This window comes from Notamacropus eugenii, chromosome 6 (assembly GCF_028372415.1).
Source record: "Notamacropus eugenii isolate mMacEug1 chromosome 6, mMacEug1.pri_v2, whole genome shotgun sequence".
Taxonomy (NCBI): domain Eukaryota; kingdom Metazoa; phylum Chordata; class Mammalia; order Diprotodontia; family Macropodidae; genus Notamacropus; species Notamacropus eugenii.
In genome coordinates, this window is record NC_092877.1 from 62,519,074 (window position 1) to 62,546,144 (window position 27,071).

The following is a 27,071-nucleotide window of genomic DNA, read 5'->3' on the forward strand; positions in this document are numbered from 1 at the left end:
TAAGTTCCAATCAAAATCACAACTCCTCCAGGAAGCCTTTCTTAATCTCTCTCAATTCTAGAGCTTTTCATCTCTTAAATATTTCCTTCTTTATTCTATATAGTTTACCTTGTATATATTTGTTTGTTGTCTCCCTTATTAGCTCCTTGAAGGTGGGGACTTTTGCCCTTTTTTTGTATCCATGGCACTTAGCACAGTGCCTGGCACATAGTAGGTACTTAAGAAATGTTTGCTGAATAGATTGATTCTGCTTCCTATAGAACATCTATCATAATCCATCCAGTTGCTGGTAACTATCCAAAAAATTACTTTTGATTTATTTTATATGTTTTTTATTTACTTACACATTCCATCAATGGAATGTAAGATCTTTGAGGGCAAGAACCATTTCATTTTTGTTTTTGCACTCTTGATACCCAGAACAGTCTTTGACAAAGAATAGGAGCTTAATAAATTCTTACTGATTGACTGTTTTTACATTCTAAGATTCCTTCCAGTTCTGAAATTCTATGTTCTGAGACCTAAGATCCCTTGAATCTCTAATTTTCTGTGTTCTACATTCTCATGTCCCTTCCACCTCTGTAATTTGATTATACCGGGATCCTGAGTATCTCCATTAAACTGATAACTGAGCATGTGCAAGGCTGAATTCTCCTTTTACTTAGCTTAGAGGTCAAGAAGGCTCTTAGCATTTTCAGTCATGCAGCTCATCCCAAATGACAAAGGTTTAGTCAATCATATCACTCTATCTGCAAGTTTTTACTGAGCATTTACTATGTATGTTTAGAGTTATGATATATGAAATCTTTGACAGAAGAAACAAATGTTCCTTTGCCTGTTGGATTATTCGAAAGAGAATCTGGGTTTCCAGTTAATCAGTCTTTCTATCTTCTTCTCTTGGGGCTACATCTTGACTATAGCATTAACAGAGAACATAAAAACCTCCCAGAGAAAATATCTGAACCAATAAATAAACCAGCAAATTTATTTATTGTTCATCTTTGTGACTCAGAATACGAGACTGCCCAGGAAAAAAAATCCCACTGCTATTGCTCTCTGTTACTTCATCTCTATCTACCTCAGCCTTTCCACATTCAAATCCTTTTTCCTGCCCTGACTTCCCCTTCCATCATACCCTATGGTACCATGTTCTATTGTTACCAAAATTCCCTGAATATTAGACCTGTTCATATCTTCTTCCATCTTCTTGCTGTCATGGAAATCTATGTCCACCTACACTATTAATCCCTTCCCCTGTCATCTTTTCAAGCAAATTGTATCATTATCATCCCCACTCTCTCTCTCTCTAATCTTCAATATTTCCCTATCTACAGATTTCCTTCCCACATCTTCTCCATCCCAGACAACCCTCACAAGATGCCATCATTCCTTCTATCATCCTGTATCTTTCCTTCCCTTCTAAATTAAACATCTTGAAAAAGCTAGCTATACCAGGTGTTGGACTTTTACTAGATGTCTCCACTTCCTTTCAATTCACTGTCTTTTAAACTCTCTCCAATTTGGCTCTGACCTCATTATTCCAATGAAATTACTTTCTCCAAAATTACCAATTATCTCTTAATTGAGGAAGCCAATGACCCTTTGTCAATCCTTATACTTCTTAACTTCCTGGAAGCATCTGACACTGTGGATCACTTTCTCCTCCTGGATAATGTCTCCTCTCTGGATTTTCTTGACACTGTTCTCTCCTGGCTCTTTCTACATTCTTCTCTTATTCCAGATTTCAAGAGCAGCACTATCCTTCCAGTCACCCATGTTCAATGCCTTGGTGTCATCCTCAAATCTTCACTCTCACTTCTTCTATATACCCAATTGCCAAACCTTGTTATTTCTTTATCTATAGCATCTCTTGCATCTACCCCTTTCTCTCTACTAGTACAGCCATCATCCAAGTTCAGATTTTCATTACCTTTCACAAAGAAGGAAGGAAGGAAGGAAGGAAGGAAGGAAGGAAGGAAGGAAGGAAGGAAGGAAGGAAGGAAGGAAGGGAGGGAGGGAGGGAGGGAGGAAGGGAGGATGGGAGGAAGGGAGGAAATAAGCATTTTTTAAAGTCCCTACTATGTCCCAGGAGCATTTAGCACAATTGTCCTAAGTGCTTTACAAATATTATCTCGTTTGATCCTTACAACAGCCCTGTGAGGGAGGTGCAATTGGAATTCCCATTTTACAGATGACAGAAACTGAGGCAGGTGATAGTTAAGCAACTTGCCCAGGGTCATGCAGTTATTAAGTGCCTGAGGCCAGATATGAACTCATGTCTTCCTGACTCCAGGCCCACTGCTGAGCCTCTCAAAAAGCCTGGACTACTATAATAGCCTTCCAACTGGTCTCCCTGCATCAGGTTTCTCTCTTCTCTAGTTCACTCTCCACATAGCTATCAAACTGATTTTCCTAAACTATAGGTCTAACCATGTCACCCCTACTAAATAATCTTTAGGGGCTCTCTGTTATGTCTAGGATCAAATATAAACTCCTTTGTTTGACATCTAAAGCTCTTAGCAAGCTGGACCCTTCCCACCTTTCCAAACCTCTTACAGGCTATTTCCCCTCTATACACTCTACAAGTTATACTTCTTGCTCTTCTCCATCTCCATGACTTTGCAATGGCTACTCCCCCACCCCACCCCCCATGCCTGGAATGTCCTCCCTCCAGAATTTCTGGTTTCCTCTAGGAAGAATCAGCTCAAATACCATATACTGTAAATGACTTTTCCCACTCCTCCTCAGCTGCTAGTGCCTTTCCCGTCTCATGGATCTCTGTAAATCTTGTCTGCACCTATTTAAATAAATGTTGCCCTATTAGAATACAAGCACCATGAGATCAGAGATTGCTTTTACTCTTTTTTCTTTCCTTTTTAATCCTTAGCACACAGTGCCTGGCACATACTTAACAAACGCTCATTGATACATTGGTTGACTACAACCTGGAGCTGCTAAAAGTACCTTCTCTCCTGGCTCACAGTAGAGTAGCCCTCTTCTCTTTGTACACTGTTAGTGATCGCAGAATTTCCCATACATTCATCTTTTCTAGGACAACTCCCAAATCTATGGATTCCAGGCCATATGCAACCCTTATATCTCTCCTCAGTTCTAATTTCATATCACCAACTGCTGGACAGTTCCACCTTGTTCAAAGTTAAACTCATTCTTCTCCCTAAACCTACTCTTCTTAAACTCCCTATTTCTGTTAAGGGTCTCAGTATTCTTGCAATTTACCTTGTTCAAAACTTCAGTCATCTTTAACTTCATTCTCTTTCACCTCAGATGCCAGAACTAGAAGGGATCTTAAATATGATGTCCAGCCCCCTCATTTAGGGATGAGAACATTGAGGTACAAAGAAAGGAAGTGGCTTCCCTAAGGTCACAGTTGGTCTGTGGTACAGTTGGAATTGACCATGAGGTCTCCTGACTCCCAGTTCAAAGTCAAATTTTCAATTATAGGTTTTGATCCATATTAAAATGAAAAATCTGTTTGAGAGGGATCTCTCCAACATTCTTCCAGCAAAGCTATATGGCTATAAATCATGGAATACCATATTGCCAAAGAATCAAAACTGTATGTGACTCAAATCAATGGACAGGTCCATGACAGCCATAATTAGGCTGTAGCATATTACCAATAGTAACTTGCCTGAAAGAAGTGGTATAAGGGATATAGTCAGGAAATACATTATTAGAAAAAGAGGTGGGTCAATCAAGTAACAAAAGTGGAGAGTAACAGAGGGAAAGTCCAAATATTATTCTTATACCCACAGAAAAGCAAGAGACCGGAAGAGTACCTCCAAGTCACTGAGAGGATTGTCTATGAAGGATTCATGGGACAACATAGACAAGAGTCACACAGTATAAGAAAGCATGAGTGAGTTATTCTCTGTACCAAATACTGAATCAAGTACTCACATAAATGAGATCATGAATTTGTGGAAGTATATTGAAGTGAAGTAGAAATCTGAGAACAAGTTTTGGTGAGGATATACAAAGGAAAGGTTAGGAACTTAGATTGAGGGCACTGAATACCCAGCAAGGAAGCCACCCCAAGGATCAAAGGGCACAAAATGTGAAGACTCAGATATTGAAGACAACAAGGACTTGACAGTTTTGACTATGAACAACTTCATGTAGACCTAAAGGGTGTCCTCTCTCCATACCTCCTCCATTCTCCTTAATGTAGGGCTCTTGTACTCTGGTACCATTATGGAATAGTACTTATATGTAATATAGTAGAAATCACACTGGACTGAGAGTTAGGACACCTGGGTTCCATAACAACAACATAGCTCTGTGACCTTTGGTCAGTCATTTAATCATTCTGAACCTCAATTCTCTCATCTGTCATGTGAAGAAAATACATTTCCCCTGTCAACTTCATAAGATTATTGTCAAAATCAAATGAGATACTATATATGAAAATATTTTGAGATCATAAGGATCTATAATAATTTGAATTATTAGTATTAGACGAATGTAGTCCTTTTAACAACCTCATAACTGTTTTCCCTGTCTTCAGCTTTCCTCCTCTTTGATCATCTCTTCTATATCAGCAAAAAGATTCTTCCTGATGCACCAGCATGGTCCCATCAGCATTGCCATCAAAATAAGACATTGGCTCCCTACCAGATTTATGATAAAATATCAGCCTTTGTTCATATCTTACTCTTTAATACACTCTGTACTGGAGCTAACCTGGACTAATAATTAAGCCCTAACCTGGTTTTACTACATGGTCTCCCTTCAGCTTTCTATTTCTCACTCCTGGAATCCAATATTTGATAAAATTCTTCTCTTCTTTCAAGCCTTAGATCAGGTGCTAAGCCTTCCTTGATCCCACAGCCCCAATCCAGCAGAAAAAGATTTTGCCTTCCTCAAGCTGCTTTTAGGGATTTTGTCTGGATCCATCCTTTGTTTCTGTCACATTCTGCCTTGTGAAGTAGTTTTGTGTATATATACAGGGCCACCCCCCTCCCATAAATCAAGTTAATAAACTTTTATTAAGCACACTGAGTAGGTGCCAGGCACTATGCTAGGTGGGAAAAAAGACGGGTGAAGAAGATACAACATATAAATCAAATAGCTTAGCTAAGTAAGTTATAAACCAATTCCATATGACTTCATTTTTAATGGAGAGTAGAGAAAAATCTCATGTGTCCCAGAATCTTAAGAGGATAAGTCGCAGAGAGAAATCTGATCCTTGGGAAGGGGTGAGAGAAGAGGAAAGGAAAGGGGGATTAGAAAACTTCAGAGAAACCCCGACTGCAGGAAAGGGTCATTAAATTCCCAGCTCCCTTTCACTTCCGTTCTTCCAGAAGGGAGCCAAGAACTGAGGCTCAAGGCTCCAGTAGCCACATCCCTACTATCACAGCTCCTGAAATCCTCCAGAAGTAGATTTCTTTACCTTTCTTTTTTTCACACTTGGAATTCTTTTCATCAGGTGTTCACATTCAGGCTTCTCCCTATCTGGAACTAGAAACATACTGCCTTGTTCCCTTCTGGTGTCAAGTGCAAAAGGAGCTGAGCTCTGGGCAGAGTAATCCATGCAGCAAATGTTTGTTTGTTTTAAGATGATGGAGGATCGTGTTGACTTTACTAGCTAATGGCCCAGTTTAGCAATTATCCCAGCAATACCGCTACCTGGAACAAGGGATAGAAGGGGACAGCAAAATCACCAAAGTGCTCTTCCACACTTCGCAAGAAGGCAGAGTCCACAGGAAGGGAGGCAGGATCTGAACAGGAAATGTGTTCACTCTTACTGAACAGGATATGGGCAACTTTTCTCTTCTAGAATTATTATAACCAGCCAGTTGTAATAACAAGGCAAGACCGCAAGAGGGAAACAGTCATCTCAGGAATCTAAGTATGAGCAAACAAGTCTGTTCTTTCTTTATTTCTTTCTTCCTTTTCTCCTTCCTCCCTTCCTTTCTTCCTTCCTTTCTTTCTTCCTTCTTCCCTTCCTTTCTTTCTTTATTTCTTCCCTCCTTCCTTCCTTTCAGATGCTACAAAGTAATGGAAGTTTAAGTTTTGGGATGGAAGATTAGACGTGTGTTGTTCAGCAATCTGGGCAAAAGGCACTGGAGACCCTGAAGGTGAGATGAATACATTTCTCTTGGACTTAGAATATCAGAGCTGAGCAGAAGTTTGTAAGAGATCTAATCCAACTCCCTAATTTTACAAATGAGGACTCTGGAGACCTAAAAAGGGAAATGACTTAGGTAAAGTCATATCATCAGTTAGTAGTAGCCACACACTCTAAAAACCAACACCAGTGTTTTTTTTCCAAGACGGTGTCCTATCAAAGCAGTGGCAGATTCCAGGACTGGTCTGAGTATTAATGTTAAATGTGTATACATGTGTGTGTGTGTGTGTGTGTGTGTGTTTGCCTGGGAAGGTAGGATGCTGTTGGACAAAGTAGAAATGAGCTACTCCTTGGCTTATTATGGATGCCTCATGGATAGGGATTAGACTTGGAGTCGGTAAGATCTGAATTCAATTCCCACATCAAAGTGCCTGTGTGTGACCCTGGGAAAGTTACTTAGACCCTCTTTACCTCTGTCCTCATCTATACAATGAAGGGGTTGGATTGGATAGCCTTTAAGGTCCCTTCTAGCTTTCAATCTATGATTTTGATGTTTGCAGCTATCCTTCTTTGGACATAGAGTTTCTAAAGTATTTCTTATCCCTTCTTTTTCTTCATCTCTTTCTCCATCATCATCATCATCATCATCATCAAGGATGGGGTTATTAAATAATATTTCTCTGCCTCCAAATATCTAAACTTATAAAGGTTTCACCATTGAGTTAAGGCATCTTCTCAGGTAAATCCCATTTTCCTTTTTTTTGTATTAAATTTTATTATTTTTCAAATTTATTTTTCAATTAATGAAAATTTACCTTCTCTCCCTTCTATCCCTTCTCATTGAAGAAAAAGGAAAAACAAAACATTTTTTGCTCTTTCTTTTTCTTATACATACTTTAGCATGTATTACCAAACTTTCACATTGGTAAACGGAGATCATGGTTCCAGAGGAATGGGATTCAGGATAAAGAAGTTTTGATTAATTAGAAAAATAGGTTCCTTCTAGCCATAGCATTCTATAATCACATGATACAAGACTTTGAATGAGCTGTTGCTTCACCTCTGTTGGCACATAAAGCAACAGCAATGGTAATCCATTCACATCCTGTCAGGGTTTTAACCAATTGCGCTAGTCAAAAGTTTTATTAGCTGGTGAACAACCTAATGATAAAATGGTGCATGTTTAAACTGGGCCAGGCCCTGGAAGACAGCCATATGACCCATCACTTGGTTCATTTCTGAAGCATTTTCAGCTTGGTAGGAGCTCCCAGCGTTTACTCTCTACCTGGCCACCATTGCCACTAAGGTTACCTCCATGACACCATGAAATACAATAGAAGGACTTTAATAGGGACTATGACTATGTCTGACACAAAATTTAAAACTTACCTGTATGACTTTGAGAAAGGCATTTAGCCCATTTGGGTCTCAGTTTCCTCATCTGCAAAATGAGGGTGGTAATAAATACTTTGCCTATCTCATAGAGTTATTGAAGAATCAAATGAAAGGAATATAATATTGGGGGTTTTTTTCCCCATTCAACAAATAGAAGACATTATTAGTGGAAAAATCAAAATAATTACATTTAAAATTTTTAAATCCTACATAAAATACATAATCAAAATTTGAAATTGATCATTAATATTTGTGGCAAATGTGATAAATACCTGACTTCTAAAATATATATAAAGAATATAGTGGATATATATGGGTATATGTATACACCCATACAGAGAACTATTGAAATTTTAGAAAGATATTTCCCAGTCTACAATGGATAGATTGACAATGGTCAAGGGATATGAACAGACATTATCCAAAAGAGGAAACACAAATTGTTAATAATTGTTTGAAAAAAAAGATCATCCTCATCAAGTCAAAAAAACACAAATTTAAATCACATTGCTATACCTCCTCCTACCCTTCAAATGGACAAAAAGAATTAAAAGCAATGAAATTCAATGCTAGCAAGATTGAGGAGAAATTAATCCATTGCTGTGGGGACTACAAATATGTATAATATTTTTGGAAAATAATCTGGCAGCACAGAGTAAAAGTTGCCAAAATAATCATAGCTGTCACACCAAGAATTCATAGGATCATAGCTTTAGAAATAAAGAAGGTCATCTAATCCAACTACTCGTTTTAACAATAAGGAAACTGAAGTCCATCAAGGCAGAAATGACTTACTCAAGGTTACTCAGAAAATAAAGGACAAGTAAGAGAGATGGTACTCTGACTTCAATTCTCTTATGGAGACGTTATCCTGAAAAGATCACCAGGAAAAAAAAATTTAAGAAAGAGACAGAGACAGAAAGATGAGGAGTGGGAGAGGGTCTAACTAGAACAGAATAGGTAGACAACATACAGAAACAAATAAACACAGAATCATGATGTCCCATAAACTCAAAGTGCCCAGTTCCCTAGGGAAGGATTTACTATTTGACAAAACTGCTGGGCAAAGAGTCTTAAATAGGTTTAGACTAATACCTTATGCCATATACCAACATAAACTAAATGGATACATGACCTAAATATGAAATGTCTTATCACAAACAAATTTAGACAGGCAAGGAACAAATTATTTTCCAGATCTATGGGTAGGGGAAGAGTTCATGACTAAACAAGATAAGATGGACAATTTTGATTATAAAAAATTAAACATTTTTGCACAATCTAATACTGTAGCTAAAATTAAAAGGGAAAAGAATAACTGGGGGAAAAAATCTTTGAAGTAAATTCTCTTATAAAGATCTCATGTCCAAGATATATAAGAAACTGATTTAAATCTATAAAACTAAGAGTTACTCTCCAATAGGTATAAACAGGTAGTTTTCAAAGGAAGAAGTCTAAGTTATCAACAATCATGTGAAAAAATGTTGGAAATCTCTAATAATTAGACAAATGTCAATTAAATAACTTTGAGGTTTCACTGAACAACCGTCAAACTGGCAAAGACACAAGAAAGAAAAATGTCAAATGTTGGAAGGAATCAAGCCATAATGAAAAGCAGTTTGAAATTATGCTCCCAAAAGTAGTGCCTGACTTGTACAAACCCTTTGATCCAGCTATCCCGCTACTGGACCTATACTTCAAAAAAAAATCAAAGAAATAAGAAAAATACATATATGTACATCATGAGGGTCAAAAAAAAAAAAAGAAATTAAAGGGGTATTCTCCTACTGAGGAATGGCTAAACAAATTGTGGTGTATGGATGTAGCAGAATGTTTTAACGTCTGAAGAAAAAATACTTCAGAGAAAACTAGGAAGATTTATATGAACTGATGTCAAATCAAGTGAGTAGAATAAGAATAATCTATGCAATATATCAATATTAGGAAGAAAAATAACTTTGAAAGATTTCAGAATGATTCTAATCAATTCAGTGAGTCTAAAAGAAACATGAAATATACTAGATGAAATATGCCACTCTGTATTTAAAGTGCAGAAAGATACATTTTCAGACATGGCTGATATGGAGATTTGTTTTTGCCAACTAGGTTTCTATGTTTTAAGGGCTTATTTTTTTTTCTGTAATTAGCTCATGGTGGGGGGAAGGGGAAGGTAGAGAGGGAAAGGGATAAATTAATAAAAAAAAAATATAAGGTATCACTTTCTGAAAGAGGTGAGGGAGATATATGGGGAGAAAATTTGGTAATGCAAAAACAATACAAAACAAATTAATTTTAAAAGCTATCTATTCAGAGGTTTTCATTGCAGCAGTATATATAACTACCAAAAACAAAAACAAAATTGTAAGTAAACTAAAATCCAATAATTGGGAAATGGTTGAAGAAATTATGGTATGTAAATTTGATGGAATACTACAACATAATATGACATAATTAAGATGGAAAAGAATGAGGAATCTATATAAGGAAATATGGAAAGAACTTTTGAAGCAATGCATAGCAAAAAAAAAAAGAAAAGAAAAGAAGAGAAATACAGATCCAGGAAAAGATTTTGCATGAATTATGACCCTATAAGCAGAAAAGTGAATGGAAATGGACAAAGAAAACTGACGGTGATTTAGAAGGACTGAAAATTTACAGCATTTTATGGGTTGATTTAAATGCAAATAATTGCAGAGTAAGTTTAGTGGATTGTATTCATGTTCAATATTATTTATAATCAATCTTAAGAGTTAAATAAGATAATAGATGTAAATAGCCTTGAAAATCCCTATAGGTCAGGGATGATGATGATGATGGTACCTTAACTAATGGTCCTCCATTGATTCATCGTGGCATGGAGGTGACATAGAGTTATTGAAGGCCATAACAGAACAGTACAAGTCCTGGTACAACCTTCTACCAAGGTGAAAAGACTTCAAGAACAAGGTTCATGATGGACTGTGTGTCTGTCATCCCAAAACCAGCCTAGAGAAAGAAAGAGGCTGGTCACCTCAAGTCTTGCCCCATGGGATGAATATTTTTAGACACAGTGACCCAGCACACTGCTTACTAATGGTGGGAAGTATTGAGCATCCATATAGGTGCAAGGAGTACCTTCAGTGACGAAATCACGGATGGCTCATTCAGGTATTATCGTCATTTATACTTACCCACCTCCTCCTCCCCCCACCTCCTTCTAGCACCACCAATCCTCTGTGTATGTCATCAGGCTTCAAGAACTGGTGGAGGGAGTCATCATTCATAGGATCATTTGATCATTGGATATAAAGTAGGAAGGGACCTTAGAGAATAAGTTTAAAACCCTTATTTTACAAAAGAGACAACCAAGTCCCAGAAGGGGAAGTAACTGCCTAAGGTCATGCAAGTAAGTAAATAGCAAAATCAGAATTTAACCTTAAGTCTTCTGACTCTGTACCCAATACTATTTTCACTACATACTCTATAATGTTTCTGTTCTCTTTCTCTCCTCTTCTGTTTTCCATCCCATTGCCATGAGACCATTCTGAGATGAGGCTGAATTCTCAGTCTCTCATAGTGTCTGTGTGTGTCTGTCTCTGTCTCTGTCTCTCTCTGTCTGTGCATCTGTCTGTCTGTGTATCTGTGTCTGTGTGTGTGTCTGTGTGTGTGTCTGTCTGTGTCTGTCTGTGTGTGTCTGTCTGTTTGTGTGTGTGTCTGTGCGCTGTCGCTGTCTCTGTCTCTGTCTCTGTCTCTCTCATCTGTCTGTCTCTCTCTCTCTCTCTCTCTCTCTCTCTCTCTCTCTCTCTCTCTCTCTCTCTCTCTCTCTCTCTCTCTCTCTCTCTCTCTCTCTCTCTCTCTCTCTCTCCCCCAAAACCCACCAGAAATTAGGGAGGGTGAGAAAGGCACAGACCAGCTCCACAGCCGCATCCCAGACTCCCTTGGGCTCCAGCAGCCACAGATGATAAAGGAACTGACAGTCAGCCAGCCAACACTTGGCTGAATCCCCATCTCTGCTTGTCTAAGAAGTTGTTGTTTGTATAAGAACTCTTTGCTCCCACTGACCGCCCACCTTCCTGTGAGTTTGAAACAGCAGCCCACCAAGTGACAAGGAGCTAACCTCCCTCCCCACTAAGTAAATGTTCCTTGCCCCATCCCAGGGTCTGTTCATTTTGCAACAGCTCAGCTGATGAGTCCAGCTGACAGCCCTGTGAGCTCTAAGGACAACTTTCCCAGGTAGGTTTCCCTGACCCTCAGTTTTCTTTCCTTTCTAATGAGTAGACCTGTAGGTGGGGCTTATACTGAAAAATTCCTCTTATTGGTTGGATCTGGTTTCCCTGTGTAAAGTCCTCTCCCGGACCAACCCTCTCTTCATCCCCCACTTCACTGGCTGGAACAGAAATACGGAAACGTGGTTCTTAAAGGCCCCAGTGCCTTATTTGATCTTCGGCCTATCTCTCTGCAGAAGCAAAGAGAATATGATTAGTGAATACTCCTCCCTTAGTCAAATAGGTAACCAACAAAATTCTGAGCATGGCAGAAAAACTTGACAAAGAACCTCTTCCTTCTTAAAAACTGGGGGGAAGGCAACTGCTCATTATTCTATACAATTCAGAGCAACTTGTAAACATGGGGGTCTTTCCCTGCTTTCTAGTGGGGTGTGTGTATGTGTGTGTGTGTGTGTGTGTGTGTGTGTGTGTGTGTGTGTGTGTATGAGAGAGAGATAGAGACAGACAGAGACAGACAGACAGAGAGCAGCTTTTCACTCTGCCTCATCTCAGAATGCTCCCACAGGATGGGCTGAGAGTATAAGAGGAGAGAGAGGAGAAGAGAACAGATTCATGATACAGGGTTCTAGATACAGGTGCCTCAGTTTTGACTTGACTACATTGCTTCAATGGAAGTTAGCTGTTTATAGGACAGGCTCAGAATACAGTGTCAGGACTGGAAGAAACCTTACTTAAAACATCAAAGTTTAGCACCATAATAGACCTTAAAAAGCATGGTACTAGAAGAAATCAAGAGGAACCTTAGAACATGGAATGTCAGAGCTGGATGGAAACTTAGAACATATAATGTCAGAACTGGGAGGGGAACTTCTAGAAACCAAGATTCTCATTTTATAACTGAAAAAACTTAGGCCTTGATACAAAGCAGGTCTTGAAACAAATATGGCTTTTAAGCAGCACACAATCAAAAGGAAGCTCGGACTACACAATGGGGTATCTAAGTGGTGAGGTAGCTGGAAGTACTGAGCCTGCAGTCAGGAACGCTCCTCTTCCTGAATTCAAATCTGACCTCTGTCACTTAATAGCTATGTGACCCTGGGCAACTCATTTAACCTCATTTGCCTTAAGGAGCCATCTCCTGTCTTCCTGATCTATATCTGGCCACTGCATCCAGATGGCTCTGGAGGAGAAAGTGAGGTTGGTGACTTTGCACAATCCTCCCTCACTTAAATCCAATTCACTTACAAGTCATGGTATCACCTTCCTGATCTCACGGTTCTCTTTGGCAACAAAGGACAAACAACTGCCTCATCTGTATGAACTAGAGAAGGAAATGGTAAACCACTCTAGTATCTTTGCCAAGAAAACCCAAATGGGGTCATGAAAAATCAGATATGATTGAAATGACTGAACAAGAACTCATACCAAGTTTTGTACTAAGCACTAGGGATTAAAAAAAAAAAAAAGCTAAGACACTCCCTGCTCTCAAGGAGTTCACAGGCAACTACACTTACACAATGCTTCACAATTTACAGAAATTACATCATAATCATTTATCTCATTTGCCTCTGATACCATCCTATCTTTGCCAATTGAAATCCTACTCAACTCCACTTTGAAGTCCTAAGCAATAAGTTACTTCTTAGGTTAAAATTATACGTTTAAAAATTTCTATGCCTGGAATTCTCTCCCTCATCTCCACCTCCTGGATTTCCTAGCTTCCTTCAAGTCCCACCTAAAATCCTACCTTCTTTAGGAGATCTTTCTGGATCACCCATAATTCTAGTGCCTTCTCTTTATCCATCACTTCCAATTGATGCCATACATAACTTGTTTGTAAGTAGTTATTTGCATGTGGTTTCCTTCATTAGAATGACAACTCCCTGGGAGGGGGGAATGTCTTTTACCTTTCTAGTACCCCTAGAACTTACCATAGCTCCTGGCACATCATAGGCACTTGATAAATGTTTACTAACTGATATATTTCCCTTTGGATTCCTTCTAGATTTTGAGCCCATGAAGATAAGGATGATGCCTTTGCACCTCTCCAAGTGCCTACCAGAATATTTCATCCCTATCAGATGCTTCACAACAACCAGACAAGGTAGACAAGTGAGGATAAGTAAATTATTAACCGTACTTTGTGAATGAGGGATCTACAGTTCAGAGAGGTTAAATTACTAACCAAGATTATACAGTAAGGAGGAGAATTAGCATTTAATCCCACGTTTTCTGAGTACAAAACAACTTTATTTCATGTTCACTTACCTCCAAAATAAACAGTCAATATTACTTAAAAGTAGAATAGGATACCACGGAAGTTATAGAATCTTTAAAAGTAGAATCAGAGCCAGAAGCAAAATTGCAAAGTAACTCAAGTTCGTCTTTTCTTTTCTGTTTTACCAAATGAAGCATTGTCTCTTCCACTGGGAGATGACTGGTTCCCTGAATATCTTTCCTCCTTTAGAGATTCAAAAGAACTTACCCTCCCTGGAACCTGCATGATTCCCTCCAGCCTCCATTACTTGGAGGGAGATTGTAGGAAGAGTGATGAAAGTCCTGGACCAAGGTCAGGAAACTATGTTTGAATGTCAGCACAGCTACTACTGTAAGCTGTGAGAGTTTGGTCCACTTATCGTATATCTCTGCATCTCTGTTTCCTCTTTTGTAAAATGAAGGGGGTGTAATCAACAATCTTTAAGGTCATTTCCAATTGTAATATTCTTAAAAACTTGGCACCTACAATCCCCCAGGGTGCTGTGGAAGGAACACTAGAGCAGGATTGCAGGATTGAGGAGAACTGGTCACCAGGAATCCTTTGAGAGTAGTTGTCTTTTCTGAAAATGTGGTTTTTGACATAAGATTGTATCTAAAGCATCCTTATGGTTGAAAAAAGGTTTTATGTATTCTTACATCACACTTTGTTTTGCTTATCATATATTTGTTACAAATGTTTCATTTTTCTTTCTTAATTGAAAAGCAGGGTTGAAAGGAGAGAAAATTATTAATTCTTATTAATAAATAAATGTAATTGAAAACAAAATCTACCACATTGAGCAAATGTGAGCCTCTTCTGAAGGAAGACAGCTAAACTTTGAGAAAGACTGCCTGGAAATAATGTCACAGGATCATAGATTTGGAGCCAAAAGGAATTGCAGAGGCCATCAATTTTAACCTCTTCATTTCACCAATGAGATAACTGAGGCATAAAGAAGTTAACATGATTTATTTGCCCAGGATCACACAGCTAAAACATATCTGAGAGAGTATTTGAACACCAGTGCTCCTGACTCCAACTCCTAACCCAGAGGAATGACTCATGTTTGGAAGTCAAGAAAATAGCTTTCATTCTTATTTGGAAACAGCTTGACCTAGTGTACAGAGAAATAGACTTAGAATTGGGAGACATGGGCTTGGTCCCTGCTCTGCCACTCTAACTTAATATGTCAGCTTAGGAAAGTTACTTCAGCTTCCCAGGCCTCAGTTTCATTTTCTGTAAAAATAAGGGTAATCATTCCTGCCCTGCTGGGAACAGCAAGGCTGTTGTGAAGATTCAAAAGCATCAAAATGTGTCATCAATTTTAAGCTCTATAAAAATGTCCACTATTCTCATGGGAGTTCAAATGTGGTTTTGTCTGAAAACAAGCTGAAAACCCAGGCCTTGCCTTGTATGGTCAACTCAGGATAATTTCCTTCTTCATGATTCATGGTCTGATCCCTTACTCTCACTTGTGTAAGACATTCATTGAAATAACCTCATTCGACAAAGACAAAGAAATAAGGCAGCTGGGTGGCACAGTGAATAGAGTGCTGGGCCTGAAGGCAGGAAGGCTCCTCTTCATGAGTTCAAATCCAGCATCAGATGCTTACTAGCTGTGTGACCTTGGGCAAGTCACTTAACTCTGTTTGCCTCAGTTTCCTCATCTGTAAAATGAGCTGGAGAAGGAAATGGCAAACCACTCCAGTATCTTCGCCAGGAAAACCCCAATGGATTCCCAAAAAGTCACACAACTGAAAGAACTCGACCACAACAGCAAGAAAATAAGCAGGTACTGACCAATTTCTTTTTCACCCCTTTCACTTCTTTACATTCGGCTTCAACTTTTCCACTGTCTTTCATGGCTGTCTGTCTGGTTGTTCTGTTAAAGGAAAAGAGGATGCCATGAGACGCATTGTTCCCAAAGTTTTTAAAAATAAAAAAGTTTTTCAGATCCCTGCATGGTAACAGTTGTTCTATTTTACTGAACACAGAAAGTGACTTTGAAGGGGGAGGGAGGGAAGGAAAGGGATTAAGCATTTACATAGTGCCTGCTATGCGCACTGTGCACTCCTTTATAAATGTCATCTCATTTGGTCCTCACAATAACCCTGTGAAGTAGGTGCTATTATTATTCCTGTTTTATGGTTAAGTAAAAGAAGGCAAAGAGAGGTTAAGTGACTTGCCCATAGATATTAAGTGAGTGAGGCCAGATCTGAACTTTAATTTCAGTAACCCTTTAAAGTGACTATGTGTTTTATTAGTCACAACTAATTTATAAATGATTTTAAAACAGTAATATATAGGAGAGGGAATGAAGAATGTGGATCATAGAATCATATACAAATATATACATATATAAATTATATATTTTACATATGTATATATATATGACTAGAAAATCTCAGAGACCATTTAGGTGGAATTCCTCATTTTACAGATGAGGAAACTGAAGCCCGTGAAGTTCAAGTGACTGGCCTCCAAGCATAAGGTAGGTATATGAAGCTGAGATGTGAACCTGGGTCTTCTGACTCCAGATTTAATACTTTTCCCACCATACTTTACTGATAGAAATAGCCTCAGGTTCAGGATGATCTGAGTTCATATCTTTACCCTGACTCACATGTTTTCTATGTACCAGTCACTGAGCTAAGCTGGCCAAAACATGGTCCCCACCCTCAAGGAGTCCACATTCTATTAGGGGAGACAATTTGCAAACTACTATCCATCTCACACACATACACACACACACACACACACACACACACACACACACACACACACACACACACACATACTCACACAAAAGGAAAACCACTAGACCAGGAAACGCCTCCTACACAAGATAGAATTTAAGCTGAGTCTTGATAGAAGCCAGAACAGCAGGAAGTTCTGCATAGCTGCAGTGTGGAGCATATAGAGGATAGTAAAGTATAGAAAGGCTAGAAAGGTAGGAAGGGACCAGGTTGAGAAAGACTTTAAATGCCAGAGGATTTTATATTTGATCCTGGAAGTAATAGGGAGTCACTGGACTTGAATGTGTGTGAGCATTAGGGTAGGGACGTACATGTAATGATTTGCCAAGGCTTGTACAGACTCCACATCTCTCCTTTTCTTTTCACTCGCCCAACCATCACTGCAGTTTAAGCTTTCATTAATTATTTCCTTCAAATGCCTCTTATTATTTATAATTTTCTTGTGAGGGGGTGAGTAAAGCATATATTGAATATTTGTGCTTGTCTATACTTGCTTATGAATTTTCATGCCCTATTACATGGTCAATTTTTGTAAAGATGATGTGCAGAACTATGAAACTTGCATAATATTAATGACTATCCTTCAAACCATCAATGATGAGCTATACCTCCCACCTCTTGGCAGAGAGGTGATGAACTCAAGGTACAGAATTAGGCTTTCATTCTGAGATATGACCAGTTGGTTTGTTTTGCTTGCCTATACAGATCTGTTATCAAGGAGAGTTTCTGCTTGGGGAGAGGGAAAGAATTAGTTATGGATGTAGAAATGCATAGCATTTTTTTTTTACTGCAGTAAACAAAAGAACAAATATACAAATACACCAATTTAATTCGATTTTATAGGTGTTTATTTTTAAAAGAAATATATGTAGGGGCAGAGCCAACATGGCAGAGAAGAATAAATGACCTGCTCTAGCTCTCCCCACATAGCCCATAAAATACCTGTGAAAAATGACTCTAAGCAAATTCTAGAGCAGCAGAAGCCACAAAATGACAATGAAAGAGATTTCCAGCCCGACAGCCTGGAAGACCAACAGGAAAGGTCCATTGCACCAGGCTCAGAGCAGAGTGCAGCTCACCCTTAACTGTGAGGCTCAGACAGAACTGGAGAAATCTTCAGGGTGTGGAATCACGGGTAGCAGCTGCAGTTTCCAGATTTCTCAACCCACAAATGCGAAAGACAATTTCCAAGGTCAGTAAGAAAGTCCTTTCACTTGGGAGAGAGGGGAATGTGGTCCCAGCCCCAGGGCAGCAACAGTGTCCAATTTTGAAGCCCTCAGCCTAAAGACCCTGAGGGAATCAAGCAGCCATTTGGGTTTCAATTCTGAGTGGCAGTCCTGGGGTGAGGAGGATTGTTGGCATGGTGGAGCTAGAGGTTGCTGTGGAGAAGGAACCCTACTTGCAATTCCAGGGCAGAAGAGTGTTTGTGGTTGTACATAGACCAGGCGCAGGTCAGGAGAGGAGTAAACTCCTCTCTCTTGATTGTGCTACCTTGAAGAGATTGAGAACTTACAGGTCCCTAGAGTATACCCTCCACTTGACAAGGGACTCAAAAGTCAAGTAACTGACTGGGAAAATGCCCCAAAAAGGGAAAAAAATAAGACTATAGAAGGTTACTTTCTTGGTGAAAAGGTATTTTCTTCCATCCTTTCAGATGAAGAAGAATAATGCATACCATCAGAGGAAGATATCAAAATCAAGGCTTCCACATCCAAAACCTCCAAAAAAACAGGCTTTGGAAGAGCTCAAAAAAGAATTCTGAAAATCAAGTAAGAGAGGTAGAGGAAAAATTGGGTAGAGAAATGAGAGTGATGCAAGACAATCATGAGAAGTAAGTCAACAGCTTGCTAAAGAAGACCCAAAAAAATGCTGAAGAAAATAACACCTTTAAAAATAGACTAACTCAAATGGCAAAAGAGGTCCAAAAAGCCAATGAGCAGAAGAACACTTTAAACAGCAGAAATGGCCAAATGGAAAAGGAGGTTCAAAAGTTCACTGAAGAAAATAGTTCTTAAAAATCAGAATAGAGCAGATGGAAGCTAATAACTTTATGAGAAAAACCAAGAAACTATGAAACAAAACCAAAAGAATGAAAAAAATAGAAGACAATGTGAAATATCTCATCAGAAAAACAACTGACCTGGAAAATAGATCCAGGAGAGATAATTTTAAAATTATTGGTCTACCTGAAAACCATAATCAAAAAAAGAGCCTCGACATCATCTTCCAAGAAATTATCAAGGAAAACTGCCATGATATTCTGGAACCAGAGGATAAAATAGAAATGGAAAGAATTCATCAATCACCTCCTGAAAGAGATCCCAAAAGGAAAACTCCTAGGAATATTGTAGCCAAATACCAGAGTGCCCAGGTCAAGGAGAAAATATTACAAGCAACCAGAAAAAAATAATTCAAGTATTGTGGAAATACAACCAGGATAACACAGGATTTAGCAACTTCTACACTAAGGGATCAAAGGGCTTGAATATGATATTCCAAAGGTAAAAGGAGATGGGATTAAAACCAAGAATCACCTACCCAGCAAAAAAGAGTATAAAATTTCAGGGGGAAAAAATGGAATTTCAATGAAATAGAGGACTTCCAAGTATTCTTGTTGAAAAGGCCAGAGCTGAATAGAAAATTTGACTTTCAAATACAATAATCAAGAGAAACAAGAAAAGGTAAACAGGAAAGAGAAGACTTTAGGAACGCATTAAAGCTGAACTGTTTACATTTCTACACGGAAAAATGTTATTTGTAACTCATGAGACCTTTTTCAGCATTAGGGTAGTTAGAGATAATATATATATGTAGGTGTGTATGCATATATATGTATATATTATATATGTGTAGGTATGTATATGTATGTGTATGCATGTATATATACACACACATATGTACATATATACATAGACAGGGTGAGCTGAATATGAAGGGAGAATATCTAAAAAAAAATTTACTGTTGAATGAAATGTACTAGGAGTAAGAGAAAGGGAGAGGTGGAATGTAGCAAGTCATCTCACATAAAAGAGGGAAGAAAGAGCTTCTACAATGAAAGGGAAGAGGGGGGAGATGAAAGGAAATAATTGAGCCTTACTCTCATGGGATTTGGCTTAAGGAGGGAATAACACACACTCAATTGGATATGGAAATTTATTTTGTCCTACAGGAAGGCAAGGAGAAAGGGGATAGGGGAGAAAAGACAATAGAAGGGACAGCAAACTGGGGAAAGGGATAATCAGAAGTAAACATTATTGTAGGAGGACAGGTCAAGGGAGAGAATAGAATAAATGAAGGGCAGGATAGGACAGAGGGAAATGTGATTAGTCTTTTACAACATAGCTCTTATGGAAGTGCTTTGCATTGTTACACATGTATGACCTATATTGAATTGTTTGTTTTCTCAATGAGGGTGGGTGGGGAGGGAGGGAAAGAATATGGTACTCATAGGTTTAAGAATGAATGTTAAAAATTGTTTTAGCATGCAACTGGAAATTAAGCTATACAGGCAATGGGGTATAGAAATCTATTTTGCCCCACAGGAAAATAGAGGGGAAGAGAAATGGAAGAAGGGGGGAGTGGTAATAGAAAGGAGAACAGACTGGAGGAATGCATGCTGTCCTGGGGTGGGGAGTGAGGAGAGATGGGAGAAAATTTTGAATTCAAATTCTTGTGGAAGTGAATGTGAAGAACTAAAAAAATAAATAAATTATATATGTAAATAAAAGAAATATATGTAACACAATGGACACTTTCATATACAACCTTCTTCCTCATTCCTTATTCTTTGTAGTTTGAAATGAGGGTACTCTCCCTCCCTCCTTTTCCTCCCTCCTATCCCTCTGTCCACATAGGGTATCCTACCCTTACCTGCAGGTTCTCTGCCAAAGGAATGTAAATTTTGATCCATAAAACCTTGCTAGACATCTTGGGGTTTATGGGCTAGGTTTCTTTCTTAAGGACCATGTCGTAAACCCTAATCACTCTGACTCTCATTGATTGGCCAATAGTAGGTCCCAGCCCAAGCTCATTAGTTCATTGTTTGAGCCCTCATGGGCTCAGAGTAAATGTAAATATCAATTTTTTCTATTTTTACCAGAAACCCTGAGGGTCTTCCCCTCCCAGGTTTATTTTTTTTTAAACTAGGTAAAAGAAGTCATTCTTTGCCTCATTTCTTACCTAGCCTTAATCACTGAATGGGCATTGTTTCAGTCAAACTGAGACCTAGGAAACTACCTTAACTTAAAAAGGCCAAGGTCTCCCACTGCACCCAGGGTCATCTCCAGTTGTCCTATCTCTATCTTGCCATTGGACCCAAATGAATACAGAGGAGAAAGTGAAGCTGGTGACTTTGCATAGCCCTGCCTCACTTAAATCCCATTCACTTGCCAGTCCTGGCATCACCTTTCTGAAGTCACAGTCTGCTTCAAGAACAAAGGACAAGCAAAAACAATAATTTGTCAGATGAGCAAGACAGTTTTAAAAGTAATGTATGGAACTGATGATGAACATTTAAAAAAACAAGTAGCAAGAAGTGGAGAGTCGTAGTTTCATATTTAATCCTCTTTTTGTTTTTCTGCTCTGTTTTGTTATCTGTGGATACATACTTTTTGGGGGGGTTTAAGTTCAGAAGAAAACTTTAAAAAGAAACATACATATTAAATTAAGAAAGTGGTGGTAAAATTGCCTTACTTTTGGTGTCTTCTATAATTCTTTTCATTTAATTCTAAACATTTTCAAAAACTGAGGCAGTTATGTATTTTGTATCTCCATCATTGTCAACCCTGGGCTTAGCACAATGCCTGGCACATGTTATTGTTATTTTTTCTGTGTAGTCATTTCAGTTCTGTCCAACTCTTTGTGACCCTGTTTGGGGTTTTCTTGGCAGAGACACTAGAATAGTCTGCCATTTCTGTCTCCAGCTCATTTTATAGTTGAGGAAACTGAGCAAACAGGATCAAGTGATTTGCTCAGGGTTACATAGTGTTTGAGGCCAGATTTGAACTCAAGAAGATGAGTCTTCCTGGCTCCAGGACTAGCACTCTATCCATTGTCCCAATTGTTACTTAACAAGTTCTTAATAAATGCTAATTGACTGATTTAAAAAAATGTGTTTATTCATGATTAAACTCACAATTAAAAAAATTTTAGCCATTATTATAACAAAAAATTTTGTTTGGTGAGTTAAACATAGATAGGGCTGGAGACTGAAGCTTTGATTTCATTGGTATGAGGAAAACACCCAGTGAGGAAACTCTTTCTAACAATGTAGGTCTGCCCCTTCTCTGTAACTTTGATAATATTAGAAAATTGTTTAGAATACTACCAAATCAGTGCCTTGAGGAGGTTCCCCTAATTAGCAGGTGTTAGAAGCAGTACTTGCACTCCTGTTTCCTGAAACCTGCTCTCTATACCTGGTGCTAATTTCTTTGTCATAAGCCAAAAGAGCACATAAAGTAAGTAGAAGTAAAATTGATTACAGACCATAAAAACAGAAGAGACTTAAAATCTATTCCAACCTTTTCCCAATAAGTGGACCTCAAAAAGTAAAGTGTCTTGTTCAACAAAGCCTCATGGTCAGTTAGTGACAGGCTGGGACCAAACCTATGTCTCCTAACTTCCCAGTGTAGTGCTCTGTCCACTGCACCAAGGGGGAAGATGTTCAGAGCCTGTGACATCATAAAAGGTACATTCAGTTTCCAGTGGGACACCCACTTTTGACACTTTCAAGAGGTTAGTTCAGGATTAACAAAAGGCGTTATATGTTGAGATGATTAATGAGGTTGGACAATCCTAAGAGGTAATAAAGATTAAAAATTAAAATAGCTTCCCAAAAGGTATTGATAAATTCAAGGAGAAGAGATATTAACCCTTGGTAAATGAAAAAAAATAACTCAATACATGATTCAAAAAAAGATTCCAGTTAACCACTTGCTATAATTTTTAAAAAAAAAGGCTGACTGCATTTACAATCAACACAGCTGATGAAGAAGTGGGTACAGACCTTTGAACTGATCACTTACAACATTAGAGCCAGAACAGAGCTTAGAAAGTAGAACTCAGAAAGTTGGATCAAGAAAGAATTATACAGACCCTCTAATCTAATTCCCTCATTTGGCCAGTGAGAAAACTAAAATGTTTAGTAAAAAACAAAACAAAAAACTAAAGAAAGAGGCAATGAGTTAGAACACAGTTCCAGAAAATAAATTGTTGCATAATGTCATTTAAAATCTGCTGCATAACATATTTTCCAAACATTGGAAATGAATTTCTAAGTACGTAGCATTTAGAAGGGGGAAAATTACTTATTTTAGTTCTTTCCACAAAAAAATCACTAGTTATTAAATTTATATGCATATTTATAAGGGATTATACACACACAGGCACACATATATGTACATATTTCCAAACTAACAAGAAATCACTTACCGTATGTTCTGGGCAGTGCTTTTCTGTCACAGACTAAAGAATAATCAAGCCAATTCCATATGTTGAGGAGCTGCCAATATCATGATGTGTAAAGGTGGGAAACTGAGGGAAAATAAAACAATATTAATGGTTAAACCAGTTCCACCCACCATTTTAAGCTTTCTTTGATAGAAGTCTTGATAAGAGATAAATGATTAACGATTGGTATTGATGGTCATTTTAACTTATTGTCAACATACCCAGAAGTGCATCAACACTGAGAAACAGTAAAACCTTGGCAAAGAATAAAGGACAAGAGAGTAAAGGCCTATGAGGGAGTTACTGATGACTCAGCTGAGTAAAAGTAGAGGGTCAGCCCACAAGAAAATTATGCCCACAGTTTATACATGACTCTCCCACCTCTCCTATCAGTCCCACTTTCCTATACTTGACTCCCCCCATCTTTCATTAGTTATCTACCCTTACCTCAGTCCCCAATCACATTCCACTATTACTTGCAGACCCTCCAGTAGAAGTTGGATGTTCTTTTGTCCAGAAAGTTACAAATGACATTCATGCCTCATATAGAGCTTAAATTAGTAGCCCTTTAAAGTCCCTCTCAAATACAATGCTCTATGATAATAAAACCTCTTAGATTCTATGATTCTATCCTGTGTCATGTCCTGACTTCAAGCTAGATGTCAACTAATCTCTCATAAAGTATTAACTGATAACTAAGGTGTTAGCTGATAACAGCAAGATAGCACTCAATCTGGGGAGCTTGGCCAATTAAAAAGATTTTTTCTTAAATGTCTGTGATGAAAATTTCCTTAAAATTTAACATTTCAAATTCAATAAACAGTTGTTCATTAAATGCCTCCCCTACGCAGAACACCATATCATATTAAGCAAGCCCTGGAATGCTAAAAAGTGGCACCTATTTCTTTGCTTTCTGAATATAGAGGATAATGGATGAAATTTAGTGTTTTCTTGGTCACTCAGAGTCATTGTGATTTAAACTTTTCATATTAGCCTAACAGCCTAATACATACAGTGATGTCTTACAGTGATGTCCTTAGGAATCATTGAGATGGGTAGAGCTCTTTGTTCCTCTGGCTCTTATGATCTGTCATAACAGTCAAATTGCTAGCCCTTTCAAATTCTCTGTCTGATTTTTTGTTTTTATTTTTGTTTCAATTTTCATTTGCTTCCTCACTTCAAGCTGTCTGATATTACTCTCTGATGTCCTTGGTATGTTTGCCTCTGGCAAAAATCTATCCCTTCTCTCTTGCTAATTTGTGGCCACTGATCTGCTCCAGATAGGAAAACCACATCAAGTATTTCAGAACTATTTGTAAAATAAGAATTTGTAAGATCAATTGACAGCCAAAGGACTCATTCTAAAGAGTCAATGCAGGGATGCTGGGACATCCCTTTTAATGCACAGCAGGATTTTTGTTTACTCACAATAACTTAAACCCTCTGGAATAGAGACCAGCTCCTGGAAGTTGGATCACCTAGAAGCAAGACACTACCCAATAGTTATATTGTTTTGATGAATTGAAGTGTCTCATCTCTGTCCACTGATATGCGTTTCGTCCTTCAAACCTCAATTAACTATATTCCCCATGAAACCTTCCCTTTTCTCACCAACTGAAATGTTCTCTTGCTCCTTAAATTTCTCTAGAGTAACTCTCCTTTCATTCATTACATCCCACTTTATATTGTACAAATTTGTGCACTAAGAGGTTACGTTTTGCCCACGATCAGATAGCCAGTGTGTATGTATCAGAGGCAAGAGAAAAAAATGAATGTCTATCAGACTATGAGACCAAGATACCACATGCTTCCCCTTGAGATGGCACCTTGGAGAACCCAGATACAGCATCTCTTGTGTTTCTCATTATACTAGCTAATACTGTAATATTAGAGAGAGTAGCTTTGGCAATATATACACACATGCACGTACACACACACACACACACATACACACACACACAAAACAGGAAAGGAATCCCATCATGTTGCCGGAGCCAACCAATTTAGGAATAAATGTCATAGACTGTGAGCAGCTGGGACATATGGATAAGAAATTATTAATGACTCTGCTAAAAAGGAATGGATCCTTTGCTTCCTACAGAACAGCAACTGTCTCAATAAATTTTAGCTTTTCTCTGCCCTTGCTTCCTCTTCCTGAAATTACTCTGTTTCCTGTCTTGTTATGATTACTTTTAAGGGGGTTGAAATTCTTCTTATTAAAGAGGAAAACACTCTAGAAAGGGGCAGGGGAAAGGGGTCCCTCTGAAGGGCAGGAAGGTAAGAGTTTTTGCCTTTTGGGATGGACAGTACCTGTTATCTTGCTGATCTGAAGATTCAGGGCTGCTGTCTCCTCTTTTTCTCAAGTGGCAACTGGTAACTTTTACTTTATAAACTGAGTAGCGAGACTCCAAGATCCTAAGAAGAAAACTAGCCTCCCCCTACTTCACATGCTTTCTGCGGGGAGATGGGTACTCCCTGAAGAACTCTCAACTGAGGAGAGTTGGTGCACTCAAGGGGAAACTGAGGAGCAGAATTTCCTGTGAAAGGATCCTTTGGTCCCAGAGAAGAAAAAGCCTGAAGTGCTGGAACATGTCCTTAGACAAAAAGCCCTAGTGACGACTGGGAGGACCTTAACCGACAGAAGAGGAAGCAGTCTCAATTCAACTGAAAGCAAAACCAGAAAGACTGGGTTCTAAGGGTCTGAGTGCTGACTTCAGTGGAAGGCAGGAAAAATGAGTGGTTTGTAAAGTAGTTAAAACAAACATAGAAGTACAACAGCTGATCGTTCATTATGATCCTAAGACAAAGGAAATGAGCTTTTATTAAGCACCTACTATGTGATGGGGGTTTTACAAATATTATCTCAATTCATCTTCAGAACAGCCCTGGGAGTTGGTTTTGTATTATTCTCATTTTATAGTTGAGGTAAATAGAAGTTAAGGGACTTAACTCAGGGTCACTTACAAGTAAGTGTCTGAGGTCACATTTGAGCTTGGTAGATAGGTGACAAAGTAAATAGAGCCCTGGGCAGGAAAAACTGAGTTCAAATCCACTCTCAGACACTAACTTAGTCCTATGACCCTGATCAAGTCATTAACCCTGTTTGCCCCAGATCCTCATTTGTAAAATGAGGTAGAGAAGGGAAATGGCAAACCACTCCAGTATCTTTGCCAAGAACGGTCACAAAGAGTTGGACACCTTGAAAAATAACTAAGCAACATAACTTCCTGTTTCTAGACCCAACATTCTATCACTGTGCCACCTAGCTCCCTTTAAGACAGTTATAGTATGTTAGAATGAACCTAAACATAGAATTCGACATCCTAGGTTTAAGTCTAGGTTCTGACACTAACTATCTATGTGATACTGGGTGAGTCGTTGTACCTGGAAGAGATTGTTTCTGCACTTGTAATACAGAGATTAGATCTGCACTACATAGCTCTCAATTATTGTGAAGGGGAAAAGTACTTAGGAACCCTAAGGTGCTATATAAGTATGCATTATCATCATCACAAGTGTTAATAATTTTCCCAGTCCCTGTCTTCTCACCTATAAATTATATATAGAATCTAAGAGTCAGGAGGGAATTCAAAGATCATTACAAGTCCAATCCAGACCTGAACCAGATTCCTTTCTACAAGACCCTACAGGACAAGTTGTCCTTCTCTTCTTAAATAGCTCCAGGAAAAAGACACACCTCCTAAGAGCAGCTCAAATCATTAGAGAGGTCTTCCTTGCCACCAACAAAACCATGGGGTAGCTGGGCAAAATCTGTCCTGGTCTCCCCAACTGCCCTGACCCAGAGGTGAATTGCCCAGGTAGATGTGGCAAAATGTGAAGACGTTGCCAGCCTCAGTTCTTATAGCTGTGTTTTTCCACATGCATGAGTGACAGTCCTGGGACTACTTAATGCTAAATGT

The 27,071-nt window shown here is 38.6% G+C and overlaps 1 protein-coding gene and 1 long non-coding RNA gene across 7 annotated transcripts in view; one reads left to right on the top strand and one right to left on the bottom strand.

The window, feature by feature from the left end:
- SLC2A9 (solute carrier family 2 member 9) overlaps nucleotides 1-27,071 on the bottom strand; it is a 327,171-nt gene that overhangs the window by 271,883 nt on the left and 28,217 nt on the right. Inside the window, exons 1-3 of one of the 3 annotated variants that reach the window (XM_072620226.1) lie at nucleotides 25,462-25,769; nucleotides 23,134-23,235; nucleotides 15,749-15,830 (exon numbers count right to left, since the gene is read on the bottom strand). In XM_072620226.1, the coding sequence (XP_072476327.1) occupies nucleotides 15,749-15,811 (63 nt within the window). In that variant the 5' untranslated portion in view covers nucleotides 15,812-15,830; nucleotides 23,134-23,235; nucleotides 25,462-25,769. Of the gene's footprint in view, nucleotides 1-5,413; nucleotides 5,775-15,748; nucleotides 15,831-23,133; nucleotides 23,236-25,461; nucleotides 25,770-27,071 lie in introns of those variants that run through there. The other 2 variants (XM_072620227.1, XM_072620225.1) reach the window with 2 other exon arrangements.
- Nucleotides 5,830-21,395, top strand: LOC140511204 (uncharacterized). Of its 4 annotated transcripts, XR_011969462.1 has the most exons (6): nucleotides 5,843-6,101; nucleotides 13,697-13,795; nucleotides 14,675-15,740; nucleotides 16,389-16,439; nucleotides 17,548-17,896; nucleotides 18,359-21,395. It is a non-coding gene; the product is annotated as an uncharacterized lncRNA (long non-coding RNA). The 4 variants fall into 4 exon arrangements; XR_011969461.1 differs by having other exon boundaries at nucleotides 5,831-6,101; nucleotides 13,697-15,740; XR_011969464.1 differs by lacking the exon at nucleotides 5,843-6,101 and adding an exon at nucleotides 11,627-11,698 and having other exon boundaries at nucleotides 13,697-15,740.